Here is a 27,197-nt window from a genome sequence, read left to right as displayed (position 1 = left end):
TCTACCACCATACCAGTCATCCACCACTCTGAGTAAAATAAAACTTACCCCTCACATCCCCCTTGAATCTAACCCCGCCCACCTTCAATGCATGTCCTCTGGTATTGAACAAAACAGATATTTCCCTCTACTCTATGCCTCATCATCTTAAGGATATAAACCTCTATCAAATCTCCTCTCAGCCTCCAGTGTCCCAGAGAAAACAACCCAAGTTTATCCATCCTCTCATGATAGCACATGCCCTATAAAGCAGGCAGCATCCTAGTAAACCTCTTCTGCACCCTCTCCAGAGCCTCAACATCCTTCCTATAGTGAGGCGACCAGAACTGTATGCAATACTCCAGGGGTGGCCTAACCAGAGTTTTATAAAGTTGAGTTTGACTTTTAAACTCAGTGCCTTGACTAATAAGAACAAGCATTCCATAAGCCTTATTAACCACCTGATCAACCTGTGTAGGTACTTTCAAGGAGCTATGAACTTAGAGCCTAAAATCTCTCTGCTCAGCAACACTGTTAAGGCTCTTGCCCCTAACAGCGTGCTATCTCCTTGCATTTGTTCTACCAAAGTACAACACCTCACATTTATCTGGGTTAAACCCCATCTGCCATTTCTCTGCCCATATCTGCAACTGATCTATATCTCACTTTTTTTTTAATCAGTCTTCTATACTATCCATAACTCCACCAGTCTTGGTAGCCACCTATCTACATTTTCATCCAGGGCATTTATAGTTATCACAAATATCAAAGGTTCCAGCGTAGATACCTGCAGAACATCGCTGATTACAGATCTCCAACTCAAATAAGTTCCTTCAACCACTATCCTTTGTCTTATATGTGCAAGCCAGTTCTGAATCCAAACAGCCAATTTGCTGTGGATCCTATGCATCTTAAGGATTCTTCTGGATTAGCATCCCATGTGGGACTTTGTCAAATGACTTACTGAAATCCATGTAGGCAACATCCGTTGCCCTACCCTCATCATTCTCTTTCATCACCTTGTCAAAATCTCAATCAGGTTGGTAAGACATGACCTGCCCCTCACAAGGCCATTCTGGCTCTCCCTAACTAGGGCATGTGTTTCTAACTCCTCATACATACTACCCTTCAGAATTTATTCCCCTGTGATTTCCCTACTCACTGGTCTATAGTTCCCAGGATTTCCCCTTGTTCCCTTCTTAAATAGAGATACAACATTAGCCACATGCCAGTCCTCCAGGACTTCACTTGTGGTCAGAGATACTGGTCAAGGCTCCAGCAATCTCGTCTCCTGCCTCCTTCAATAACCTGGGGGAAATCCTATCAGGCCTTGGGGACTTATCCACCTTAATACTCATTAAGAGGCCAACACTTCCTCCTCCCTGACCTCTAAACATCCTAACTTATTTATATACTAAGCACTGATCCCCAGGTCCTCTATATCCTTTTTCTAGGTAAATACTGAAGCAAAGTACTCATTAATGCCTCATTCACATTCTCCACATCCAAGCAAATGTTCCCCCCTTTATCATTGGAGTGGTTCCACCCTCTCTTCAGATATCCTCTTGCTCGTGATGTATGTATAGAATGCCTGGGTTCACCTTAATCCTGCTTGCCAAGGACTTTTCATACCCCCTCCTAGCTTTCCTAACTGCCTTCTTTAGGTTAGTTATTTTTTGGTTTCTTTATACTCCTCGTGTGTTTCATTTGATCCTAACTTTTAAAGCTTTCCATACTTTTATTTTTCTTCTTTACTAAATTTATCACCTCTCTGGCCATCCAAGGTTCTTTTATCTTTCCATCCGTCCTTCCTTCTAACAGGAAAATACCTTTCCTGTAGTCCGTAAAATTGATCTTTAAGCACGGTCTGATGTGAACTTGTCAGAAAAAAAGGTATTCCCTATTAACTCTATTTTGTTCTTGCCTAATGTCCTCATAATTTTCCTTACTCCGATTTAAAACTCTCCTGCAAGGACTATACCTATCTTTATGTATAGCTAACCTGAAAGTTAAGGAGTTGTGGTCACTGTTCCCCAACTGCTCACCCACTGAAAAGTCAGCCACCTGGCCAGGTTCATTACACAGCACCAGTCCCCTCCTCTTGTTAAGAAACCTTCCTGGATACACTTAAATTCTGCCCCATCTAAACCCCTTGCTCTAAGAAGGTCCCAGTTTACATTAGGGAAGTTGATGAGAAGATACTCTAGGGCTTGTTACTTATTAGCTCTTCAACCCAGTTAGTCTTTCAAGGACAGGTCACAATCATCTTACTGTCCTGTGCCACCAAATTGTTCCATCACTGCTGTGTTAGATTTTAGGCGGGGGGGGGGGGGACATTTAACACATAGGACCTCAGTACTTTAGCATTGTTGTGGCTATGTACAACTATTGGTTGAGGTTGCCAACTCTGTTTCAGGTGGTGTGATTTTAAGACAGGTGAGCGGGAGACACGGCCACAAGCTTACATGTATTATCACGTTTACCTGTAATTGTATTTCTTTGCGTTCCACCAGCAGCCTCAGAAGGAGAGCAGAAAGGCAGTACATAAACAGGTGGAGGAAGTAGAGAGGTCTAAGCCCCAGCTGCTGGACTGCACACTTCTGGTTGCTTAGGAACCTTCCATCCTATGAGAATATCGGGAAATTCTGAAGAGCTGACAAGCCTATAACACACCTGGTAGCCGCCTTACCAACTCGCTATAGAGATCTCAGGAGATGTGACTTAAATTTTAAAAACAGGAAGTTTAGTTCCAGCAATATTAGGAATTTATTTGTTGGGGGCGGGGTGGGGGGGGTCTCAGACTACAGTCCCCAGGAACAGTGACTAGAGTGTCACCATGGGAATCTGCCTATCCCTATCATAATAACTGTTGGTCTTATCTTTCCATCATGTCCGACTGACATTTCCTAATGTTTTCCTGCATTGTACTAGTCACCGCACTCCACAAATTATACAACTGGATGCAAAGAACATAGGGACATCACAAGGTGGTTAAGGGCGAGCATTAATAGCTCTGTTATGAATTTGTTATTAATATAAGGTTTAAAATATTCTTACCACTGTATGATTTCATTGAGTTTGCTAATCTTAAAACTTCATTTTCTGATCTAAACTCTTGTCAGTTATCAGACCAAAAATACCTATCTATAATTCCCTGTTTAACTAATGTGGCATAATCCATAATTTATACTTTATTTTCCTTGTTCTTTAAATATACTGCTGTGAAATGCTTTTACAAACTGCAAGTTTTCCCCAGCACGCTGGATACAAACAATATCTAAATCTGCCGAGGAATTCACCTAGAAGGAAAAAAATAAGGCGTCTGAAAAAATGTTGTAGACATGGGGGAGCAGTGTTAATCCAAATTTTGTTCGACCACTTGTGCTACCAATTACTGTTCAGCCATTCAAATTGCATTCTGACAGCCGTAAAGCTTGAGGGTGGATTTGTAAACAAAATGCCACTCTTGTCATCACCATTTTTCTATGATTATTATTCTGCGCATACAACAGATTACAACGACAGTCTGCCGTTCTACTGCCAAGAGCATTATACACTCACAATAGGCTCAGAGCTTAATTGCCGACTCAGTCTGCAAAAAGAGAAAAAAATATATCACGGGAGAACAAGTGGAACCTTGCGCTGCCTGGGCAGCGTGGGATTTATTCATTCGGTCGGACAGTTAGCAGTTTCAGTAAGAATTAATGTGCAGGAAAGGGTTATGCATTTCTATAACGCTTAAGCCACGCTTTTAAAATTCTTATCAGTGAGGAACAGGGAACAAAAGGTCCAGTGAATTGAACGGTCAGGAAAGCAGGAGCTGCGGCAAAGTGTTTTATATAACTGCCAAAGAAGGAAGAGGTTACTGAAAGCAGCCAGACAGAACTGGAAGTGGTATTAGTCATGGAATCATCTTCCCTCCCGAAACTGCTCATGTTTGACCTGCTATGCAAATTGTCACATCTACGCTCGTCAGAAAGTCAGAGGAGTATGAATGTTGAATCAGATTTTCTAGAAAACACAACAGAATGAAATAAAATAAGAAGAGGCATTGAATCGAGTGGCAGTCGTTGCCCAAAGCTGCCTAATTAAATATCTGGTCACCTTGGGGTGAAAATGACATGAGATTATAGAGATTGTTGATAAGATGGACGCGCATACGCGCTGTACTACTTTAAGCAAAAGAAGCACCAAAGTTCGAATCCAATTTAAAACATAATCATTTCCAACTACTAAAAGGCATGGATTTTTTTTACATTGACACAGCCACAACCAAAGCACTGTGATTCAGAAAGTGGGGAAAAAACATTCAGAGAATTTGCTCCCGCACAGTTAGAGCTATACCGTGCTGAAAAAGGCCCTTCAGCCCAAGTAATTTGTGCTGACCAATGAGTTACTCCCATTTAGAATCACACCTGCAAGCACTTGCCAAAATGTTAACATTTCCTCAATTCGACTAATACTCTCCTTAAATCCCTTCACTTTTTAGCAATCTTTTGGTCTCTCCTTGGTAAAACGTTGCAGTTTGACGTTCAATCAATGAGAGCAGTATTTTATAAATCGTAATATCTAGTATTAATGTAATTCTAAACTATATTCTCTATCTTTTTAATCTATCCATAAAATAGTAAACTTTTGTATAAATTTTTTAAATAGTAGATTTTATATGCTTTGCTTTGGATTTCCAGCAACTGCAGACTTTCTCATGTTGAAAACAGTAAATAAGCCCTTATTAACTTTGCTATTTCTTTTATTGACTCCTGGATTCATTATCGGGTCATGCAAGGGCCATCATGAAGCCAATGCAACTGCAGGTTTGGGTCATCATTTGTGTGCTCCAGAGTTACATTATGAAATTCACAACAGGCATAATATTTAACAAAGCAGGAGAAGAAATGGACATTCATGTGAGTACTCTTTATTCATCTGTCCTAGTCAGAGCTTTGGGGTGAGGGGTGGTTGAAGGTAGGTGGAGGTATTTGAGTGGATGTGGGGGTGTGTAGGATAGAGAAGCCAGCTATTTTTAGTAGGGTGCAAGCAGCATTTGGCAGTGGTCAGTCATGGGCAGGATCTGCAACATCCTCAGAGTGGGGATAGGTTGGAGTCAAGCTGAACCACATCCTCTAGGAAAAGGAGCTGTCACCTGCAGGGTAGGTCTTATCATTGCGTGAATACACATGGTGGTAGAGAAGGTGAAAACAACAAATCCGTCTGGACTAATTGTGATATCAAGGGAAAACTGTGAACTGTTTGCTCTAAAACAATGACAAACTGAAGCCATTAGGCAGTGTTAAAGTATTTTGAAGGAATAGTAAGACGCATTGTATATATGGGTTAAGTGAAGAAAGTGGTGACTCATATGTATCAAAGGCTGAGCTTCATGTAGTGAAAGAGAGCTTCAGTGGAAACTAACATGAGAGTTACTGTTTTAGTGATGCGTGAACAGGAATCTGGATGGTTTTGGCCAGATTATGTTGTGCTACACTGGGAATTATCTGCCATTCTCCCACCATTTACTGCAGATAAATGGGATAGGGGTATGCAAGGCCAGAGAAGGAAGTATTTGGAGTAAAGCCAATTGCCCTCATCTAATTGCTTCAGGTAAGGATCCAATAAAAGAGTTCAGGTGAAGCAGATGGACTGGGGAGAGACCAACAACAGAAAGGAACCGTTTGCATCAGTACCCCATGCAGTTTCATGATAAAACTGGAGCTGTTAAAGCTCTGGAGCTCAGGATTCTTCTCAAAGGTAAATCTATACCTCATTCAAAACACAATCTGTGCTCAGTAGTGAGGAAACAGGTTAGGGAAGAAATGAAAAGACTAAAGGAGGCAGATTTCATTTCTGAACTGCATTCCTGCAGTGAAGGTACGTGGCAGCATTAGGATCCATGGGGATTGTGTATGAGAAGGTGAACTGATGCTACCTGTGAAGAATTTCTTTAACCAGAGGGTGGTGAATCTGTGAAATTCATTACCACAGATGGCTGTGGAGGCCAAGTCATTGAGTATATCTGAAGCAGAGATTGACAGGTTCTTAATTAGTAAGGGCATCAAAGGATATGGCGAGAAGGAGTTGAGTGGGATAATAAATCGGCCATGATGGGATAGTGGAGTAGACTCATTGGGCCAAAAAGCCTAACTTTTTTTTCTTATGTCTTATGGTTTGTCTTATGGTTTTCTGATGTGTTGGTCCACCCAGGAAGAGTGGATCTTGGTAAATATTTGACATAACGTGCTTACCAGTAGACTGTGATGGGCAAGGGTTTGAAGGAATACAATGACAGTCAGAATCGGAATCATTTTGGACTGTTCCACTACAATAGCTTCCATTCGCGAAGGCGTCTTCTGGGGTTGGTGCTCTTAGGATTAGTGCCAGACGTCATAGGTACTTAGCCGATGACTGGAATAAGAGTGTACAAATGTAAAAGGAATGAATAGAATATACTTTGAATCTGAGAAGCAAAAGAATTGTTGAAGGAAGTCAAGTGTAGCTTTTCAGTCCCGGAAGTAGCCTATCTCCACTGTAATGGAGGTACGAGAGACCGCAGATGTTGGAATCTGGAGCAAAAAAAAAGCAAACTCACAGGGCCAGGCAGTGTCTGTGGAGGATCTTTGTCCTAATGAAGTCTCAGGTCTGCTACAAGGTCCCAAACCACAACTCTGACCGTAGATGCTCCCTGGCCCACTGAGTTCCTCCAACAGTTTGCTTTATCTTATCTTGATTATGAGAGGTGCTGAATGATTCCAACCAGGTGAAGGCAAGATAAAAGCATCCAGTCCAACCTATGAGGCACACCTGACGACTATAAATGCACTGAAAATGAAAATGAAAATTTGGTTTTGAAAAGCAACCTTGATGCAAAATTAGGTTATTTTATTGACAGATAAGCCAGGTGCAATGAAATTCTTAGTTCACATGAAGCTGAGTAAAGACCATACACGCCAATAATACATACAACATCAGTGCAAAACAGCAGAACATTGCAAAGACTGTAGTGCAAAAACAAATGCTCGAGTGACTGAGGGAGGTAAGGGTGATTAAGTGCATGAGACCCTACTGAACGTTACTTGCAAATGAGAAAAGGGTTGTCTATCGAAGAGCTTATATTGTTGGAACATTATGAATTTCTTAGACAACAAGCTTCTGCCGGTTATCTTTGGTGAATTCATGGGGATGCGTCCAGTGGCCTTAGCCAGGATGCAGAGATGAATGTTTGCACAGTTTACATGTAACTGTGTTTTGAAGTGCAAGAAGGGTTAATGCACTCCAAATGTGGGAGCGCTGAGTCAATTGTCCAGTTTTCAACCCCCTTTCTCCTTCCAGTCTCTCGTGAGTCATGTTGTCTGATCAATTTGTAACACATTTGCTTCTTGCTAAAGCGGTGTAGTGCTGGACCATTGCTGCGTTGTCAGAGGTACTTACTTTCAAGTGAAGCTTTAAACATTTATCTCTTTTACCTGACCAGAAGGGAGTGCGAAGCGCAGAAACAAATATCACTGTGATGATTGTACGCTCTAGTATCAATTCTTTGGTGACAATAAAGTAAAGAAATAAAGATGTTGAAGGTTTATCCCTAGTCTTCCGTCCAGTACTTCCCCCTCAGTGCTCTTAAAACAGATTATCTGTCTACTGTCACCTTGTCACTGCATACTATTTCTCCTAGAATTGGGAATAATTATATTTCCATAGGGTCTTATGTGATATTCAATACGGAAGCAGGCCATTCAGTCCAATATGACCATACTAATGGAGATGAGGAATTTCTTTAGTCAGAGGGTGGTGAATCTGTAGAATTTGTTGCCACAGGCGGCAAGGGAGGCCAAGGAATTGGGTATATTTAAGGGGATGTTCATATGTTCTCCATTAGTCAAGGTGTGAAAGGTTACAGGGAGAAGGCAGGAGAACAAAGTTGAGAGGGAAATGGATCAGCCATTAATATCCAAATGTTACTTAAAATGTTATGATGTTACTTACTTATAAGTGAGTTATAATTGACTTATCAATATATTCATGTGAAGAAAATATGCGCTGTGTGTTTAATATTAAATTCGTTAGATAAACCCTTTTAGAAATGAAATTGAGTGTATTAGCCACTTATAAGTGACTCATAGGTGACTTCTGGTCGTGATTAACACCCCCACCCCCAGTCAGCTGGTCCGCAAGAATATTTTCAATATTATACCGGTCTGCAGTGCAAAAAAAGGGTTGGTGACCCCTGCTTTTCACAGATGCTGAACCTATTGAGCGTTTCCAGCATTTCATGTTTTTATTTCCTTAATTTTTCACCTAAGCTTCTCTCCATGTGACTGAGTTTCTCATTTTCATCACTCTTTGTGTCATCATTTCTTCTGAATTCCCTGTTGGATCTCTCGTTAGCCACCTTATATCAACAGCCTCTAGTTCTGCCCTTCGCCACACATGGAAACGTTCTCTCTACAACCACAACAGCAAAACATTCCATAGCATTATAAAAGATCACCCTAGTCCTGCTTTTCTCACCTGAAAGAGACCCAGTCTGTTCACTCCTTCCTGACACTACACACTCACGTTCTGGACATCCTCTCCATACTTAATAATAAGGATATAAATGTGAACAATGGTCTCAAAATGCAGACAACCAAACTCACTGCTGAGGTTGCACCACACTTCCTCAGACCTTGGTTTACTTTCTTTCTGCGTTTGCTAACCCATCATATGAACATTTTGTAATTTGTCCATTTGTGTGATAGGGTATCCCTTGCATTATCCTACCTCACCTAATCATGCACCTTGTTATTAAGACGTTTGTGCTCTTGCTACCAAATGTACCTCTTTATATTTTACTGCCTGAGCCCTATTGGCCACTTATGTGCAACTTATAATTCAGTATGAGTATATTTGGCCCATCATATTTGTGCTGACTGAAAAGTAGCTGCATAGACCAAACCCATCTTGAATTTGATTGGTAGCCTTGCTGGTCTCAGCTCCTCAAGGACACATAGACAGGTTGTTCCAACGTGATGAGTGTATTCGTCTGTTCCACCCTTTCAGACAGTGAGTTCCAATCCCCTTGACCCTCAGGTGAAGAGTTTTAATTCATCGTCCTTCGATCCATTGATGACCTACTTGTGCCTATGGTTTTTTGTCTTTGATCTCTATGGAAAGTGAGATTGACACTTTCTATTTTCACTCTTCCCACATTTATATCTAAAATTTGATAATTATGATGAAACAACCTGCACAGAGCTGTACTTGTCAACTTTGAGTGGAGGACTAGTTTGTAAATCTGGTGGGAGCGAAGGATGTTGGGGATGGCGAGGGTGGAGCTGTGGGACAGGTGGCAGAGGAGGAGTGCCAGGGAAGTGGGGGTTGGGGGGGGGTGGCATGGGTGCAGACACATCCAGCCCGGAGACACCAGGCAAGGTCATTTGATTCCAAAAAAATTGGTTTATTGATCATTACAGAAAGTCTCTCTGGTGTTTCCTGTTCCCTTCCCCATTTCTCAACCATGATTCCCCTCTCCCTGTCCTCTAGGTTTATCATTGCTCATATGCATTGTGAAATTCATTGTTTTTTGCGGCAGCAGTACATTGCAGTACATAAAATGACTACAGTACTGTGCAAGAGTCTTAGGCACCCTTAGCTAAATACGGTATATGTACCTAAGACTTTTACACCATACTGTATTTTGAAGTGTGTGAGATGGAAGGGGAATTGACTGATCATCAGGGAAGTGGCCCTTAAAAGGTCAATTACTCTCTTTTGGTTGGGGAGTTGAAATAGAAACTGGAGGAAAACAAGAAAATGGGAAAACCAAAGCAACTAAAGAGGAAGGCAGCTAGTATTGTTGTGGGAGTTAGAAGGGTTAACAGAGGCAGGACTATTGTGGGAGGGTGGATCCAAGGTGAGAAGGGCCCAGGGTTCAGGAAAGTGCAGGGGGTGAGTGTGCAAATCAAGAGTACAACGAAGATTGTATGTGATTCATGTACAATTTCCAATTGGCTTCCCTCCAAGATGTTCCCATGTGGTTCCTGCTGTCACAAGTGGAACCCCGTGTAACAGATTAGTGGAAACATCACATTTAACAGCAGTGAACCAAGTACAGCAGATCAAAAACTGGGAAGAGGGAAGAAAAGATAAATCCCATCATTTCTTGTAACCATTTAGGGATTTTAAATAGCTGCTGATCTGACCCCTTGACTCCAAAACACTATAGCCTTTAATTTGAAAGCAGGATGAAACACTTCTAAGGCACTAACAATGGAATTTGATTTTCAACAACTAACCACTACTTTCCTCTTTAACAAAAAGCCGTTAAACATGTACATTTCCATTGTTATAATGATAGTCCATTCGTTCATTATGTGCCATGTCAGATGACATGGACAATCATGGTCTTTCTGTGATTGCATGGTGAAAGGCCTTGATAGAGTGGATGTGGAGAGGATGTTTTCTATGGTGAGAGAGCCTAAGACCAGAGGACACATCCTCAGAATAGAGGGGTGTCCTTTTAGAACAGAGATGACAAGGAATTTCTTTAGCCTGTGAATGGTGAATCTGTGAAATTCTTTGCCACAGGCAGCTGTGGAGGCCGTTTAAGGCAGAGGTTGATAGATTCTTGATTGGTCAGGGCATGAAGGGATAGGGGGAGAAGGAAGGAGACTGGGACTGAGAGGAAAATTGGATCAGCCATGATGAAATGGCAGAGCAGAATTGATGGGCCAAATGGCCTAATTCTGCTCCTATAACTGATGGTCTTGCATAACCATAAATGTTCCTGGCAAATTTTTCTACAGAAGGGCTTTGTCATTGCCTTCAACTGGGCAGTGACAGATCAATGGTCTCGTAACTGGGACTTGTGATATGCACCAGCTGCTCCCATGGCTTCATATGACCCCGATCAGGAGGGGTGAGGGGACTAAGCAGGTGCTATACCTTGCCCAAGGGTGACCTGCAGGCTAGCGGAGAGAATGAGCTCCTTACGCCCCCTTTGGTGGAGACACATCTTCAACCCCCCCCCCCCCCCCCACCCCTATAATGATAGTACATTATGCATTACCCATGGTGGCATTTTAATTACTGTGGACCGTCATTCTGTTAAAGGAACAGACTCATTTAGAATTACATTAACAATTCTCTGATTAATACTTGGGATTTTCAAAAAGTGGAACATGGTGAAAGTCACTGGTATTCCTGCTTTTACTAGAGGCTGAGCAAACCAGTCCTTCTAACTTCAGCATCCCTGACCTTGGTGAATGGACTTAGTGGCAGCTCAGAAGCAAGGTTTATTTTTAAAATCGTGTGTCAGTAGTTGACCTCACTTTACAGTCAATTCATAACCCTCTGGCTGAGATCTTGCTATGCGTAAGGTAGTAGAAAGGTGCCGTTTCCCAGAGCTTTGGGGCGTTTGAGAGTTGTGTGATGTAGCACTTTGAGGATTGTCACTTTGCTGTGGGGAGGCACGCGAGTCCCGAGATCGAGGTAGGAAGTCAGTATCCCTAATGACTATGCCTGTGAGAAGTGATTGCAGCTGCAGCTCCTCATAGACTCTGTTAGGGAACTGGAGCAGGATGAACTCTCTATCATTTGGGAGACTGAGGGGTCAATAGATAGGATCTGCAGGGAGACAGTCACACTTAAGCTGCCTGTCCCGAGTAGCTGGATGATTGTTAGGAGAGGGAAGGGGAAGAGGCAGCCTGTGCAGGGCATCTCTGTGGCTGTTCCCCTCAATAACAAGGATACCGCTTTGGATACTGTTAGGTGAAGTTAACAACTAGGTAAAAGCAGCAGGGACAAGGTCTCCAGCTCTGAAGGGAGATTCTGTGGCTGTGAGGTGGGCTTACAGGTGCCAGCGGCAATTCAGAGGTTACTACCTTTGACTTCCTTCCGAACTCTGTATTTGCTCTTGAGGACCTCTTCCTTCTTAACTAGATCACTGGTACCAAGACCTTGCTTTTTGGCTGCTCACCCCTTAAGAATTAAGAAACCTGGATTGGGTCCAGAGCCCTACATCTTTGGTGAGTGAACTCATAGGGAGGGAGTTTATAAGCACAGCTTTGTGAAGGGCAGGCTATGTTTCAGGAGCTTGTTTGAATTCTGAGGAAGTGACAAATTGATAAAGGTAGAGCGGTGGATGGGGTGCATTTGGATTTTAGTAAAGCTTTTGATTAGGTAGGCTCATCCAGAAAAATGGGCACGGGACTCGCAGTAACCTGGCGGCATGGATTCAGAATTAGCTGGTGACCAGCAGACAGGGTGATAATAGATGGAGCATATTCTGCTTTGCCGTTGACAAGTGGTGTTAGACAATAGGTGCAGAAGTAGACCATTTGGCCCCTCAAGTCTGCACCGCCATTCTGAGATCATGGCTGACCATTCACTATCAATACCCAGTCCCTGCCTTGTCCCCATATCCCTTGATTCCCCTATCCATCAGATATCTATCTAGCTCCTTCTTGAAAGCATCCAGAGAATTGGCCTCCACCATCTTCCGAGGCAGTGCATTCCACAGCTCCACAACTCTCTGGGAGAAGAAGCTCTTCCTCAACTCTGTTTTAAATAACTGACCTCTTATTCTCAATCCATGCCCTCTGGTACTGGACTCTCCCAACATCTGGAACATATTTCCTGCCTCAATCTTATCAAATACTTTAATTATCTTAAACGTTTCAATCAGATCCCCTCTCAATCTCCTCAATTCCAGGGTGTACAAGCCCAATCTCTCTGCGTAAGACAGCCCTGCCATCCCAGGAATCAACCTAGTGAATCTACGCTGCACTTCAATTGCCAGAATGTCCTTCCTTAAACCTGGAGACCAAAACTGTACACAATATTCCAGGTGTGGTCTCACCAGGGCCCTGTACAAATGCAAAAGGACATCCTTGCTCTTGTACTCAATTCCCCTTGTAATAAAGGCCAACATTCCATTTGCCCTCTTCACTGCCTGTTGCACTTGCTCATTCACCTTCATTGACTGATGAACTAGGACTCCTAGGTCTCTTTGCACTTCTCCCTTACCTAACTCTACACCGTTCAGACAATACTCTGCCCTCTTGTTCCTGCTTCCAAAGTGGATAACTTCACATTTATTCACATTGAATGACATCTGCCAAGTATCTGCCCACTCACCCAGCCTATCCAAGTCTCCCTGTATTCTCCTAACGTCCTCTTCGCATGTCACACTGCAACCCAGTTTAGTATCGTCAGCAAACTTGCTGATATAGTTTTCAATGCCCTCATCTAAATCGTTGACATAAATCGTAAAGAGCTGTGGTCCCAATACAGAGCCCTGTGGTACCCCACTAGTCACCTCCAGCCAGTCCGAGAAACACCCATTCACTGCTACCCTTTGCTTTCTATCTGCCAACCAGTTTTCTATCCATGTTGAAACCCTGCCCCCAATGCCATGAGCTCTGATTTTACTCACCAATCTCCTATGTGGCACCTTATCGAATGCCTTCTGAAAATCTAGGTACACAACATCTACTGGCTTACCCTCGTCTAACATCCTTGTTACACCCTCAAAAAACTCCCAACAGATTAGTCAAGCATGATTTGCCCTTGGTAAATCCATGCTGGCTCAGCCTAATCCTATTACTGCCATCAAGATGTGCCACTATTTCGTCCTTAATAATGGACTCAAGTATCTTCCCCACAACTGACGTTAGGCTAACAGGGCGATAGTTCTCTGTTTTCTCCTTCCCTCCCTTCTTGAAAAGTGGGATAACATTAGCCACTCTCCAATCTTCAGGAACTGATCCTGAATCTAAGGAACATTGGAAAATGATTACCAATGCATCCGCAATTTCCTGAGCCACCTCTTTTAGAACCCTCAGATGCAGACCATCTGGACCCGGGGATTTATTAGCCTTCAGTCCTACCCGTCTACTCATCACAGTTTCTTTCCTAATGTCAATCTGTCTCAATTCCTCTGATATCTTATGACCCTGGCCTATCCATACATCTGGGAGATTGCTTGTGTCCTCCCTGGTGAAGACAGATCTAAAGTACGCAATAAATTCTGCTGCCATTTCCCTGTTTCCCATAACAATTTCTCCCAATTCATTCTTCAAGGGGCCAACATTGTTCTTAACTATCTTCTTTCTCTTCACATAGCTAAAAAACCTTTTGCTATCCCCTTTTATATTCCTGGCTAGACTGAGCTCATACCTTATTTTTTTCTCTCTGTATTGCTTTTTTAGTTAAGATCTGCTGTTCCTTAAAACTTTCCCAATCATCTGTATTCCCACTCATCTTAGCCTTGATAAGACAGTACAAGATTATGGGAGGCATAGACAGAGTTGACAATACCCATTTTCCAGAGCAGCCATGACTAATACCAGAGGATGACTTTCCATCGGACCATTCTAATCGTCTAATCGCTTCTTCCAGACCAAAGTTCAAGATATTGGTGCATTAGCAGAGAGGGGATGGTGGACAAAAATTGAGGAAGCGGGTTTGGCTAGGATTGTGATGTGCAAGGGTTAGTATGCTAAATCTGGTCTCCACCTGTCTACCTTTCTGCGTGAGCAAGTCTTCACCACAAGTCTGTAACAGCTGATCATTGTACAAAGTCAACCACAGGCAGCCTCCACCCCTCAGGACTGGAATGGAAGCAATTCACAACATCGAGGTGAAGCTCCAAAATGAGAACTCCAGGATCAGTGTATCTGTTAATATCTCAGTACACAGAAACAATGGAGACCGAACAGCAAGGCTAAATCAAATCAGACAAATGGGTGCAATTTTATATAACAAAACATTTTTTTTTATTTCTTTGTTGTTGATAAAGCTCTTCATACATCACAATTCTCTTTAAAGAAAACCAGTTACGAGCAGTTCCAGAGAAATTCTATTCTGTCTACAGTCTCACACTGCTTGGATGACCTTTGTTTAACTTTACAAACACTCGGGCACAGGGCCACCCGACACATCAGTTAGGAGGTGTGCTCCAAAAAAAAAAGGGACAGGTCCCGATCAGTCTGAGTGATCTACACTGCCCAGGGAACAGTTCAAAGAATTCCTTGCAGATCAGAACAAGAAAGTGCACAGACGCAGAGGTGTGAATTCATCACAGAGAGCAGACCTCAAATCTGTAAGCCCCAGAAGATAAACATACGCACTGAGAAATATCAAAGCACTCACTGGGAAGCCAAATGCAAAGAGTCTTAACTGGAACAAAGTGTTTAAAATCAATCTTTTGCAAAAAAAAAATCCCTGTTCATCCATTTGCTCCAGCAAGTTTTTCCTCTGTAAATTTGTGCCTTAAAATTTAAAACAAAATAGCAGCGCTGTTTTAACACTTTACCGATGTACCGAGATCTAGCGACACACTATTCAACATCTCTGCTTGGTTAAAACACACCTCATGTTTCAGCAAGGTCCTTGTAAAAAAAAACGAAGGTAGCTCACAGGACGCAACAATAACGCAGCAGTGCAAATCAGATCGTTACATTTACATTTTATGTCTTGTTCAAAATGAACTTGAGCTATGATCTTCCCAAGCTCATAGCAGCAACTTACAGGTGGGAGAGAGAAAAATGGAGGCTGAACTTCATACATCCGCTAATCAAGCCAAACTCTCCACCCCGAAGACTACCAAGTGCCCACTTCAAGCCAGTATCACAAATATCTCCCTGCATGTCCATTAAAAAGGACAACGATTAAAAACATTTAAAGATAAAATAATTAGGATTAATTTTAGAAATGTTTAAAAATAATTTCCGCTATCAAGCTGTACAAGGCCCACCTTGTTTTAACAGATTTACATCACTGGTGTATCTGAGAGCCTCGTGGGGAAATAGAATGCTGATACTCAATCCATTTATGACAGATTCAGCAGTAACTACAGGTTAGTATTTCCATCAGATTTACAATCCTATGGGTGACTTAATTTTATTATACAGTGTTGTCAAAGATTAGTCCCTCAAGTTGTGTTAAATGCCCCAGAAAGGGGTGAGGTTCCTGGTTTCCTTTTCATAAATGTCTGCAATTACCCCAATGGGAGACTGCACCATTTTAACACTGTTCTTGCCGAAGAGCTTCCGCTCGTATTCTATGAGTTGCCTCCAGAAGCCCACGTTGGGGCGAATGATGGGGCGGCGGGATTTGACCCAGTTATGAGCCTCCAGCAGGGAGATCTTGTGGAACTTCATCAGGTAGGCGATGCAGAGGGAGGCAGATCGGCTCACCCCGGCCACGCAGTGCACCAGGGCCGAGCCGTGCTTCTTGCTGATGCTGTGGATCTTGTCGGCGATGCTGTCGAAGTACAGGGAGAGCGGGGCGTGCGGCAGGTCAGCCACGGGCACTTTGACGTACTCCACCTCCGGCCAGTTGGCATTGGGAATCTCCATGGTGGCATTGATGATGCAGGTAATGCCCTTGGACAGGACCAGGTTGCGGTTGGTGGCTGCATTCCCACTGCTGAGGTAGAGGAACGGGGTTATCTGTGCGATCCCTCCCAACACCCCACCGGTCACCAGCCGGGGCTTGGAGGAGGGACCAGGTGGGGTGCGGTGAAAGAAACTTTGACTCCGGGAACTCATTGAAGTGCTGCCTAATGGCCGGCTGCAAGGGAATGTCAGACAGTCCACAATCTGACTGCTGGGATCAAACTTCCTGCCACACACCTTCCTTTCTGCTCATCTTATTGGACCTGCAAGACAGTTTACAAAAACATCATTACATCAGAAACATGAGATCCTGCAGATGCTGGAAACCCAGAGCAACACACACACAATGCTGGAGGAACTCAGCAGGTCAGGCAGCATCTATGGAAATGAATAAACAGTCGACGTTTTGGGACGAGATCCTTCATCAGGACTGAAAGGGAAGGAGGAAGATGCCAGAATAATTTTAAATAAATGGAGAGAGGAAAAGCTGGAAGGTGGAGAGGAGGGATGAGGGATGAGGTAAGAAGCTGGGAGGTGATGGGTGGAAAAGACAAAGGGCTGGAGAAGAAAGAATATGATAATAGACAATAGACAGTAGGTGCAGTAGGCCATTCAGCCCTTCTAGCCAGCACTACCATTCACTGTGATCATGGCTGATCATACACAATCAGTACCCCGTTCCTGCCCTCTCCCCATATCCCTTGACCCCGCTATCTATAAGTGCTCTATCTAACTCTTTCTTGAATGCATCCAGAGAATTGGCCTCCACTGCCTTCTGGGGCAGAGCATTCCACATATCCATCACTCTCTGGGTGAAAAAGTTTTTCCGCATCTCTGTTCTAAATGGCCTGCCCCTTATTCTTAAACTGTGGCCTCTAGTTCTGGACTCACCCATCAGTGGGAACATGCTTCCTGCCTCCAGCATGTCCAATCCCTTAATAATCTTATATGTTTCAATCAGATCCCCTCTCATCCTTCTAAATTTCAGTGTATACAAGCCCAGTTGCTCCAATCTTTCAACATATGACAGTCCCGCCATTCCGGGAATTAACCTTGTGAACCTACGCTGCACTCCCTCAATAGCAAGAATGTCCTTCCTCAAATTTAGAGACCAAAACTGCACACAATACTCCAGGTGGGGTCTCACCAGGGCCCTGTACAGCTGCAGAAGGACCTCTTTACTCCTATACTCAATTCCTCTTGTTATAAAGGCCAGAAAGCTATTAGCTTTCTTCGCTGCCTGCTGTACCTGCATGCCTGCTTTCATTGATGTACAAGAACACCTAGATCTTGTTGTACTTCCCCTTTTCCTGACGACTCCATTTACATAGCAATCTGCCTTCCTGTTCTTGCCACCAAAGTGGATAACCTCACATTTATCCACATTAAACTGCATCTGCCATACATTTGCCCACTCACCCAACCTGTCCAAGTCACCCTGCATTCTCATAACATCCTCCTGACATTTCACACTGCCACCCAGCTTTGTGTCATCAGCAAATTTGCTAATGTTACTTTTAATAGCAGAAGAGTGGACTGTGCAAGAAAGGGAATGAGGAGGAGCACTGGGGGAAGGTGACAGGCAGGATAAAAGGCATTGAAGAGGGAAGGGCAAAGGGGAAAAATTACCTGACAGGGAAATGGATGTTCATGCCATCTAGTCAGGGGTTACCTTGTCAGAATGCTCCTCCATCCCGAGGGTGGCCTCATTGTGGCAAAAGAGGCAGCCACAAACCGATTTGTTGGAACAAAAGTGGGAATGAAAGCAGGAGCACTGTTGGCAATGGTGGCCTGCGTGCCTTTCAGCTGAGGCACTGAGTTCACCATTACAGCTCTTTACAAAACTCCAATTGGGACACAACAGGAGTACTACATTCCAATTCTTGTAACCCCATGACGGAAAGGTTGAGGCTGCACAGCCCATTCATAAAAGGCTTACCGGGATGTTGTCTAGATAAAAGACGATGGGCTACAAGGAGAGACTGGACAAACTTGGTTTGTTTTCTCTGGAATGACAAAGGCTGAGCAGAACCCAATGGCAGTTTAAGATTATAGAGACACAGATAGTCAATATTTACTGCCTCAGGGACATAATATCTAAACACAAGAGGGTGTGTATTTGGGATGAAAGGGGTATTAAATTTAGGGCAAGTTCAAAGGAGACGTGCAAGGCAAGGCCTGTATTTTATCTACTCACCATTCATAAAGTTTGCAGGGGTCAGCTTTCACACAAGAACAATCACCCCACCCTTGGAATTTAATCAAGTACTACCTTCTCAACTGTGACAAATAACAGCTGTTTAAAACAAGCTGGTCAAGATACTTAACAGATTCAACCAACACCTTCTATTGCCATTATTTTAGGAAACCATCCATGATACTTCAGAGGAATAGCACCAAGGTACATTTGAAGCTGCATAGACGAGCCACGTCAGATGAACAGAAACCCGAGCAAAGATGGTTGCTCGAGAAATGCCATGGTAGCGTAGTAATTAGGGTTGACGCTATTACAGCACGGGACATTTCAGAGTTTGGAGTTCAGTTCCGGTGCTGTCTCCAAGGAGTTGGTAACACTTCCTGTGAAACGCATGGGCTCCCCCCGGGTGCTCCTCTTGCCTCCCACAGTCTACAGATGTAACAGTTAGTAGGTTAATTGTTCAATATAAACTGTCCTATCATTAGGCTGGTGGTAAATTTTGGGGCTATTTGTGCTTTCAGGGACTCCATTTCATGCTTATTCATCGCTCATTCATATTTTTTTTCTCTTCTGTGTCTGCAGTTTGTTGTCCGTCCACCCTGTTGATTCTATTTATGGTTCTTGGATTTACTGAGCATGCCCACAAGAAAATGAGAAACATGTACAATCTGGGTTGTATATGGTACCAAATTTACTTTGAATGGCCTGTTCTCCTCTGTATCTCTAAATAAATAATACACCTCGATGTGAGGAACAGTTCTAGGAACATCAGGATTAGAGAACTCTGAGCGACAAAAGGCACAAACTGTGATTAGATCTGTGATTAGATTCAGAGATCAGAGTGCAGATCAGGGCACCAGAGGGAGATTACGAAGGGAGGGGTAAAACAGTGGTGGGACAGATTTGTAAAGACAGACGAGGATTTTTAAACCTAAGGGGTTGCTTAACAGGAACACTGTGGATCAGCAAGCACAAGAGAGAACAGTGAGTTAAGGTGGTGTCACAAGAGTAGGGGCACCAATTTTAGAGTCACACAGTGTTGAAAAACTGTCATCCATTTGCAATAATCCCATTTTATTCACTCCAGTTTCCTCAAGTTTCCCCAGATTCTTCCACTCATGTGCAAGGAACAATTAATTTATCTGCACACCTTTAGGCTGTAGGAGGAAACCCATGCGTCATAGGGAGAACATATAAACAGCCACACAAAGAATGCTGGAGGCCAGGATCCAGGGGCAGGCCATTGATGATGTGGGACAGTAGCAATGTTGATCCTTTCTCCCTCCAAAACTCAAGACTACAGAGGAGGACATGAATGGGAGGACTGCAAGGCACGTATGGATATTGTCATGTACAGTGGAACAAAAGGCATGGTTGGCAGATGCAAAAGGAACATCTTGGTAAACCCCTTCTGAACGGAGACATTTGAGATGGACACATTTTAGAAGTGGCGCGGATGTGTTGTCCAAAGGAAAATTTGGAGTTGTTAAATACAATTTGGAGTAGTGGAGAGTCTGGCTAAGGTCTATTGAAGTAACAAGGTGCTTAAATGGTAGTGATAATGTTGAGAAATCAGCTGGGATGATACTCTACACTGCTCTAGATTGGAGAGGGATTGAGTAAGAAGCATAGCTGCTGGTAATTAAAGCTGGAACTGTCCAAGCAAACCCACTGGGATGGCGGCAGCTTGCACTGGGTCAAGCTCAGTGAGAAGAGAGATTGCAACAGGCAACAGATGTGGAACAGAAGCACCGTAGAAAAAGGGTGAAATGCACTGCAAATATCTACACTCCCTGCTGCCTCTGTAAAGCAACCAGCACAAACATTCCCTCCCACCCTGGACATTCTCCCTTCTCCCAGCTCCCACTGGGAAAAAGATCCACACACCACCAGAAGATAGGCATACTCATACTGAAAGCATGCACCACCAGCTTCTATCCCCGTTAGATGACTATCGAATGTTTCTCTAGTACCATAAGGAGGGCTCTTGATCTCACAATCTACCTTATTTTGACTCTGCACCTTACTGTCTACCTGTGCTTTCTAGTCTACAACACTATATTCTGTGTTATTTTACATTTAATTATCTCAATGCACCGCTGTAATGAATTTGCAAAATGTTTTTACTGTACGTCGGTGCATGTGACGATAATGAACCCACTCGAGTGCAATGTTACACTCCAATAATGCATTCTTCTCCCATAGTAAACTGACAAACTTCTCAAGCAAATCAAGAACTACCAAAGCAAAGATAGCAGAGACAATGAAGGCAAGAGTGGGTTCCTTACAAAGGCAGCAAGACGAAAATGGCAGAGGTTTTAAACAAATACTTATGTCTCCCTTCGCAAATAATAAAAAAAAACATGTTCTAGAAATACTGGTGGACTGGGGTCAAGAAAGAAATGAAACTGAAGGTGGCACAAGCAGAAGACAAAGTGGAGAAGCTGGTGAGCTTGAATACTGATAAATCCCTTTGGACCAGATGATTATTTTCCAGAGATCTGAAAGAAATGGTGAGAGAGATGCTCCAGTAATTTATTTTTATATATATATACATATACACACACACACATATACATATTTTTATAAATGTGACCCTGGAATTGTTCCTCTGGGTAAGGAATGCGTCTGCACTATTTACCAGAAGGCAAGAAGAAAAAGGGAGCTATTGACCTACTCACTTCCCACTACTGGTAGTGAAAATGTTGGAATTCGTAACAGAGAGTGCAATAATAGAATCCCAGTATTATGCAGAATCAACATGAATTTATGCATGGAAAATCAATTTCGATTCATCTGCTGAAGTTCTTTGAGTACGTGACTACAAAAATGGTTAAGGGAAATCATCAGATGCACTTGGCTTTTCAGAAGACTTGAATCATCCTCTTACGCAGCAGAGGAGTCAACAATGTCAGAGGATACAGGATTGGGATTAACCTACTGATGTAAGTTAACAATTGGTTATCAAACAGGAAGCAGAGAGTGGGACTAAAAGGATCTTCCCCAGGCGGAATACCTGCGTGCTAGCTCTTCCCCAATCTGCATCAGTGATTTGGCCAAGGGTATTGATTGAAAGTCATATTTCCAAGTGTGATGACCTGAAACCAGGTGGGATGACAGGGACAGAGGAGGATTTAAGGTGACTCCGGGAAACAAGGCTAGCTGCCTGAGCAGTGGAGAACAGAGAATGGCCTATACAAGAATTGGGAGTGTGGAGGAGCAGAGGGATCTGGGGGTACCTGTCCACAGATCCCTGAAAGTTGCCTCACAGATAGATAGGGTAGTTAAGAAAGCTTATGGGGTGTTAGCTTTCATAAGTCGAGGGATATTTAAGAGTCGCGGGGTAATGATGCAACTCTATAAAACTCTGGTTAGGCCACACTTGGAGTACTGTGTCCAGTTCTGGTCGCCTCACTATAGGAAGGATGTGGAAGCATTGGAAAGGGTACAGAGGAGATTTACCAGGATGCTGCCTGGTTTAGAGAGTGTGCATTAAGATCAGACATTAAGGGAGCTAGGGCTTTACTCTTTGGAGAGAAGGAGGATGAGAGGAGACATGATAGAGGTGTAAAAGATATTAAGAGGAACAAACAGAGTGGACAGCCAGTGCCTCTTCCCCAGGGCACCACTGCTCAATACAAGAGGACATGGCTTTAAGGTAAGGGGAGGGAAGTTCAAGGGGGATATTAGAGGAAGGTTTTTTTACTCGGAGAGTGGTTGGTGCGTGGAATGCACTGCCTGAGTCAGTGGTGGAGGCAGATACACTAGTGTAATTTAAGAGACTGCTGGACAGGTATATGGAGCAATTTAAGGTGAGGGGTGGGTTATATGGGAGGCAGGGTTTAAGGGTCAGGGCAACATTGTGGGCCGAAGGGCCTGTACTGTGCTGTATTATTCTATGTTCAATAAGAATGTTTGAAAAGGAGAGAGAATACGTCATGTTGATGCTCAAAGGGGCCCAAAGTGCACCTGTGCACAGATTCACTGGTAGAGAAGCAATTAGTAAAAAGCTAAAGTGCACATTGTTCTTTAATGAGATTTAACTAATGGGACTAAGGAAGTTCTATTTCAATTGCACGGAACTTTGGGGAGAGTACAGCTGAAATACTGTATAATTTTGGTCTTGTCACAGTGTCAGATTCACCAGGTTCCTTCCAGGAATTACAGGATTGCCCTCCAAGGTGGGACAAGTAGCCCATATCTTTATTCCCTTAGTTCAGAGGACAAGATTGGGGTGGAGTCTAGAATCAGGGCTCCGTTTCAGAATAAGAGTTAGGCTGTTTGAGTCTGAAATAAGATATTTCTTCACTCAGAGATGGTGAATTTTTGGAAAGCAGTGGTGATACCACATTGAATTCATTCGAAAACATCAACAATATTTAAAAAGGTAGCCATGAGAAAGCCTGCAGACACTGGAAATCCAAAGCAACACACACAAAATGCTGGAGAAACTCAGGCCAGGCAGCATCTATGGAAAGGAATAGATAGTTAACGTTTCGAGCTGAGACCCTTCTTCAGGGCTGAGGAGGAAGGGGTGAAGATGCCAGAATAAAAAGAAAAGTTGGGGGGGGGGGAGGGGAACCAGACTAGCTGGAAGGTGATAGATGAAACCAGGCAAGTGGGAAAAGTCAAGGGCTGAAGGAGGAGGGAACCAGGGGAGGTAATAGGCAGGTCAGAGTGGGGAAATAGAGGGTGGGAAGAATGTTTACCAGAAGGAGAAATCACTATTCTTGCCATCAGGCTGGAGGCTACCCAAATGGAATACGAGGTGCTGCTCCTCCACCCTAAGGGTGGCACACGAGGCCACGGGTTGACGCATCGGAACGGGAATTGGAATTAAAATGTCTGGCCACCAGGAAGTCCCACATGGCGGTTGGTGCAGAGGTGTTGGACAATGCTGTTCCCCAATTTATGACGGGTCTCACCCACGTAGAGGAGGTTCTATTGGGAGCACCGGACACAGCAGATTTGAGGTGTTGCCTCGCCCGGAGGGACTGTTTGGGGCCCTGAATGGAGTTGAGGGAGGTGGTGAGCGGATAGGTGCAGCACTTGGACCGCTTGCAAGGATAAATGCCAGGAGGGAGATCAGTGGGGAGGGACAAATGGACAAGGGAATCACGGAAGGAACAATCCCTGTGGAAAGTGGAGGGGGAGGTTTAGTGGTAGGCTCCCTTTGGAGCTGGCGAAAGGTGCTGAGGATGATGCATTTGATGGGGAGGAAGGCAAGGACAAGAGGAACTCTAACACTGCTATTGAGCAGAGCAGCAAAAATACAAAAAAAAAGGTGAAATAAATATGGAAATATGCAAGAAGTGCCAAACATACTCATTAGCATCAGCAGGGTTTCAAAGAGATCTGTCTATTGATTTGGCTCTGCTGTAGATTTGGTCCGAAAACAGCCAAATGCTTTTATTGTTCTTTCTGCAGATGTCAATATGTACAGTGCATTCATCATGAGCTGCTTCCCCCCACCCCCACCACCTTCTTTTGCAGAAGTGCCACTGCAACACTTGGCTTCTCCTGAACCAGCAAATCATTGAAAATTTTTCCACCAGTGCAGGAAGATGTTCATGTTGCTATAGCACATTTCAACAACCACATGGAGCCCATTCCCTTTGCCTAGCGGTCAGCGTGCTTTTCAAAAACATTTGATAGAATTCAACCTGCAGTTTGAGAGGGAGAAGCTAAAATCATATCTAGCAGTATCACAGAGGCACGAGGGGGGAAGCTGACCAAAGTTGATTGGAAGGGGACACTAACTAGGATAATGGTGGAGCAATAATGGCTGGAGTTTCTGGGAGTAATTTGGAAGACACAGGGCGAGTTCATCCCCAAAGAAGCAGGAGCATTCTAAAGGGAAGATGAGGCAACATGGCTGACAAAGGAGATTAAAGGCAAAAGGCACAATATGGCAAAGTTTAGTAGGAAGCTGGAAGACTGGAAACTATAAAAAAAAAAGCCAACAAGGCAACTGAAAACAATAAGGAGGGAAAAGATGAAATATGGAGGTAAACCAACCAATGATGCCAGAAGTTTTTAAAAAAATATCTAAAGAGTAGAAGAGATGCAAGAGTGAACACTGAATTGCTGGAAGATGATACTGGAGGGTACTAATGTAAACAAATACATGGCAGATAAACTCTATAAATATCTTGCTTCAGTCCTCACTGTGGGAGACACCAGCAACATGCCAGAAATTTGAGGGAGTCGGGCCGAAGTGACTGTAATCATTATTACTGAGGAAATGCTTGACCTGAAGGTAGGCAAGTCACCTGGACCAGACGGACTACCCCCCACCAATGGTTCTGAAAGAGGTAGCCAAAGAGATTGTGGAGGCATTAACAGAAATCTTTCAAGAATCACTAAATTCTGGAACTGTTCCGGAGGACTGAAAAGTTATTGGGTTTATTAAAATGAAAATTGATAGGAAGGATATGCTTGATTAGCAAGGATGTCAAAAATTATGGAGTGAAGGCAGGAGAATGGAGTTCAGAGGGAATAATGATAATAATAATAATCAGCTGTGATTATGTGACAGAGCAGACACAATGGACCAAATGCCTTATGGTCTTAAGTTTGCAATGTTGTTACTAGATAGAACTGTATAACTAACCTTGATATTTCGCACTGCATTGCTCGGGAGAACTGATAGTTAAGATTTAGTAAAATCAGAAGCAGTATGAAAGTTGACAATAACTGGCACAAACACCATTCACCAATGTTTGTTATTACAAATTAATAATGCATTTGGTGTTCAAATATTCATAAACTGGCTCCAATTCTAAACTTTGCTCAAATGGATTTTTCCTTCTCTACAGCAATGAACTTTGCAATGAAAGAATTACAACTTTAACAAGGTTCAGAAGTTGAAATTCAGCTGCAGTAATACATGCTAAATTCACACAGTAGTGAAAGGCACAAATTCTTGATATTGAGTATTGCTTCCACAATTCCTGTGTACACACATAACTACATCCATATTTGGCAGAACAGATCTATAGCTGCATTCAAATTATTCTCAGTACTAGACAATAAGCTGCACTATTATGGGGAGGCTGGGCACAAACTGGTCTTGAATGCTGTTGATGAAAAAGATGTTTTCTAGGTCACGGTTTATGAAATTTCTCCTGACTTATGAGGCAGAAATACAGTAACAGTGGCTTCAAATTTCATCGCCTTGCAAATATGTGCAAAGCATTTCTATGATAGCAGCTATTACTTTACAGTAAAGGCAGTCTAGCTTAATCCAGGGCAACACACAGAGGAATTTAGCATCTATGGAAATGATGCTGCCTGACCTGCCAAGTCCCTCCAGCAATGGACTTCTCCCCTTCCTTTCCAGTCCTGAAAAAAAAACAGGTCATGACCCAAAACATTAACTGTACTCTTTTCCATAGATGCTGCCTAGCCTGGTGAGTTCCTCCAGCATTTTGTTTGTGCTGCTCTGGATTGGGGGGGGGGGGGGAAAGAGATACTGCTGGGACTGTTCTTAGAATAAAGACTTTTAAAAGGCCTGCTAATTCACACAGGAGATCACTGCCTCAGGCAGGTGTGGAGGAAAGTTATTGGGTATATCTAAAGTGGAGGTTGATAGGCTCTTGATTAATGAGGGTGTCCAAGTTTACCAAAGGCGGCAGCAGAATGGATTTGTCATGATCGAATGACAGAGTATATTCGATGGGCCAAATGGCCTTCTCCTGCTCATGTGTTATATTTGCAATGATATTGAGGTGCACCTGTCTGACGTTGCAGCTCCTGAAACACCAATTTGTCTGATGCTGCTGCATGGTGGTCGAGGATTTGAGGACACTGGGTTTGGTGCAGTGGGTGACAAGAGCACTAGTTACTGTTGACTGTGATAATCACTCCAGAGTATTGGGCTTCAGCGTCCACTCCTCTGTATGGGAACAAGAGTGCTAATGAGCTGGGAGGCTCTCCAAGCCAGTGTTTCACAAGTAAGAGCTAACAGATGACAACAGCCCAGGTGGACACCCATTACTGGCTCTTAGAATTGACCAGTGACCTAGAGTGTAACATGTAGACCCCATCTCAAAGTTCGTGGGCACTCCAGAGCTCAAGGTCCACATGGCCAGCCATCAGTAGTAAAACCCTTGTAGTTTTAAGCTGGTGCCCAAGGCAAGTTCCTTTCTGGATGACCCTTCCAGCTGTCCTTCACACACATCTTGGTGTACTCCATTGCCCCCATTCAATATAGACATGCCCATATCAGCCGCCCTGTCCTCAACTTCCACCCACCAGTCTTCCACCGGAGATGGATAAACATACGGACAAAGGTTAACTTTTAACCAGACAAGGTTGTGCAGACACAGACAGCTGGCTTTCAGAAGCAGCAGCAGTTTGTCAAAGCATCTACCATTAGGTTGCACGTGGAATTTTACAGCTGTAACCTCTCCAATTGTCCATATCTCCTCCCTTCACCCTCCCAGCTGTTTGCAGGATTTGTCCTTCAAGATCAGTTTGCACTGATTAGAAATGACTAATCCTCAATGTAAATCCATTCTCCTCATTCCCTGTTCCACAACCTCCAGTCACCTACTCTTCAGGCAGCAGAGAATGGGTAAAGCTATTTGTATTCAAGATCAAATGACCAATCAGGTTATAACTGGGTGGTTGACTTAGCCAATGAG

General features: G+C 43.4%; 1 protein-coding gene across 4 annotated transcripts in view; it reads right to left on the bottom strand.

The window, feature by feature from the left end:
- Positions 1–14,903: 14,903 nt before the first annotated feature.
- The window catches only part of dusp14 (dual specificity phosphatase 14), a 30,442-nt gene continuing 18,148 nt past the window's right edge, over positions 14,904–27,197 (bottom strand). For all 4 annotated transcript variants that reach the window (XM_059973368.1, XM_059973371.1, XM_059973369.1 and 1 more), the window contains one exon: positions 14,904–16,615. In XM_059973368.1, coding sequence (XP_059829351.1) covers positions 15,897–16,505 — 609 coding nt within the window. In that variant the 5' untranslated portion in view covers positions 16,506–16,615 and the 3' untranslated portion in view covers positions 14,904–15,896. The remainder of the gene's footprint in view (positions 16,616–27,197) is intronic.

This window comes from Hypanus sabinus, chromosome 6 (assembly GCF_030144855.1).
Source record: "Hypanus sabinus isolate sHypSab1 chromosome 6, sHypSab1.hap1, whole genome shotgun sequence".
Classification (NCBI taxonomy): domain Eukaryota; kingdom Metazoa; phylum Chordata; class Chondrichthyes; order Myliobatiformes; family Dasyatidae; genus Hypanus; species Hypanus sabinus.
The sequence above is the reverse complement of the archived record's forward strand: the minus strand, read 5'-3'. Positions and strand labels throughout refer to the sequence as shown.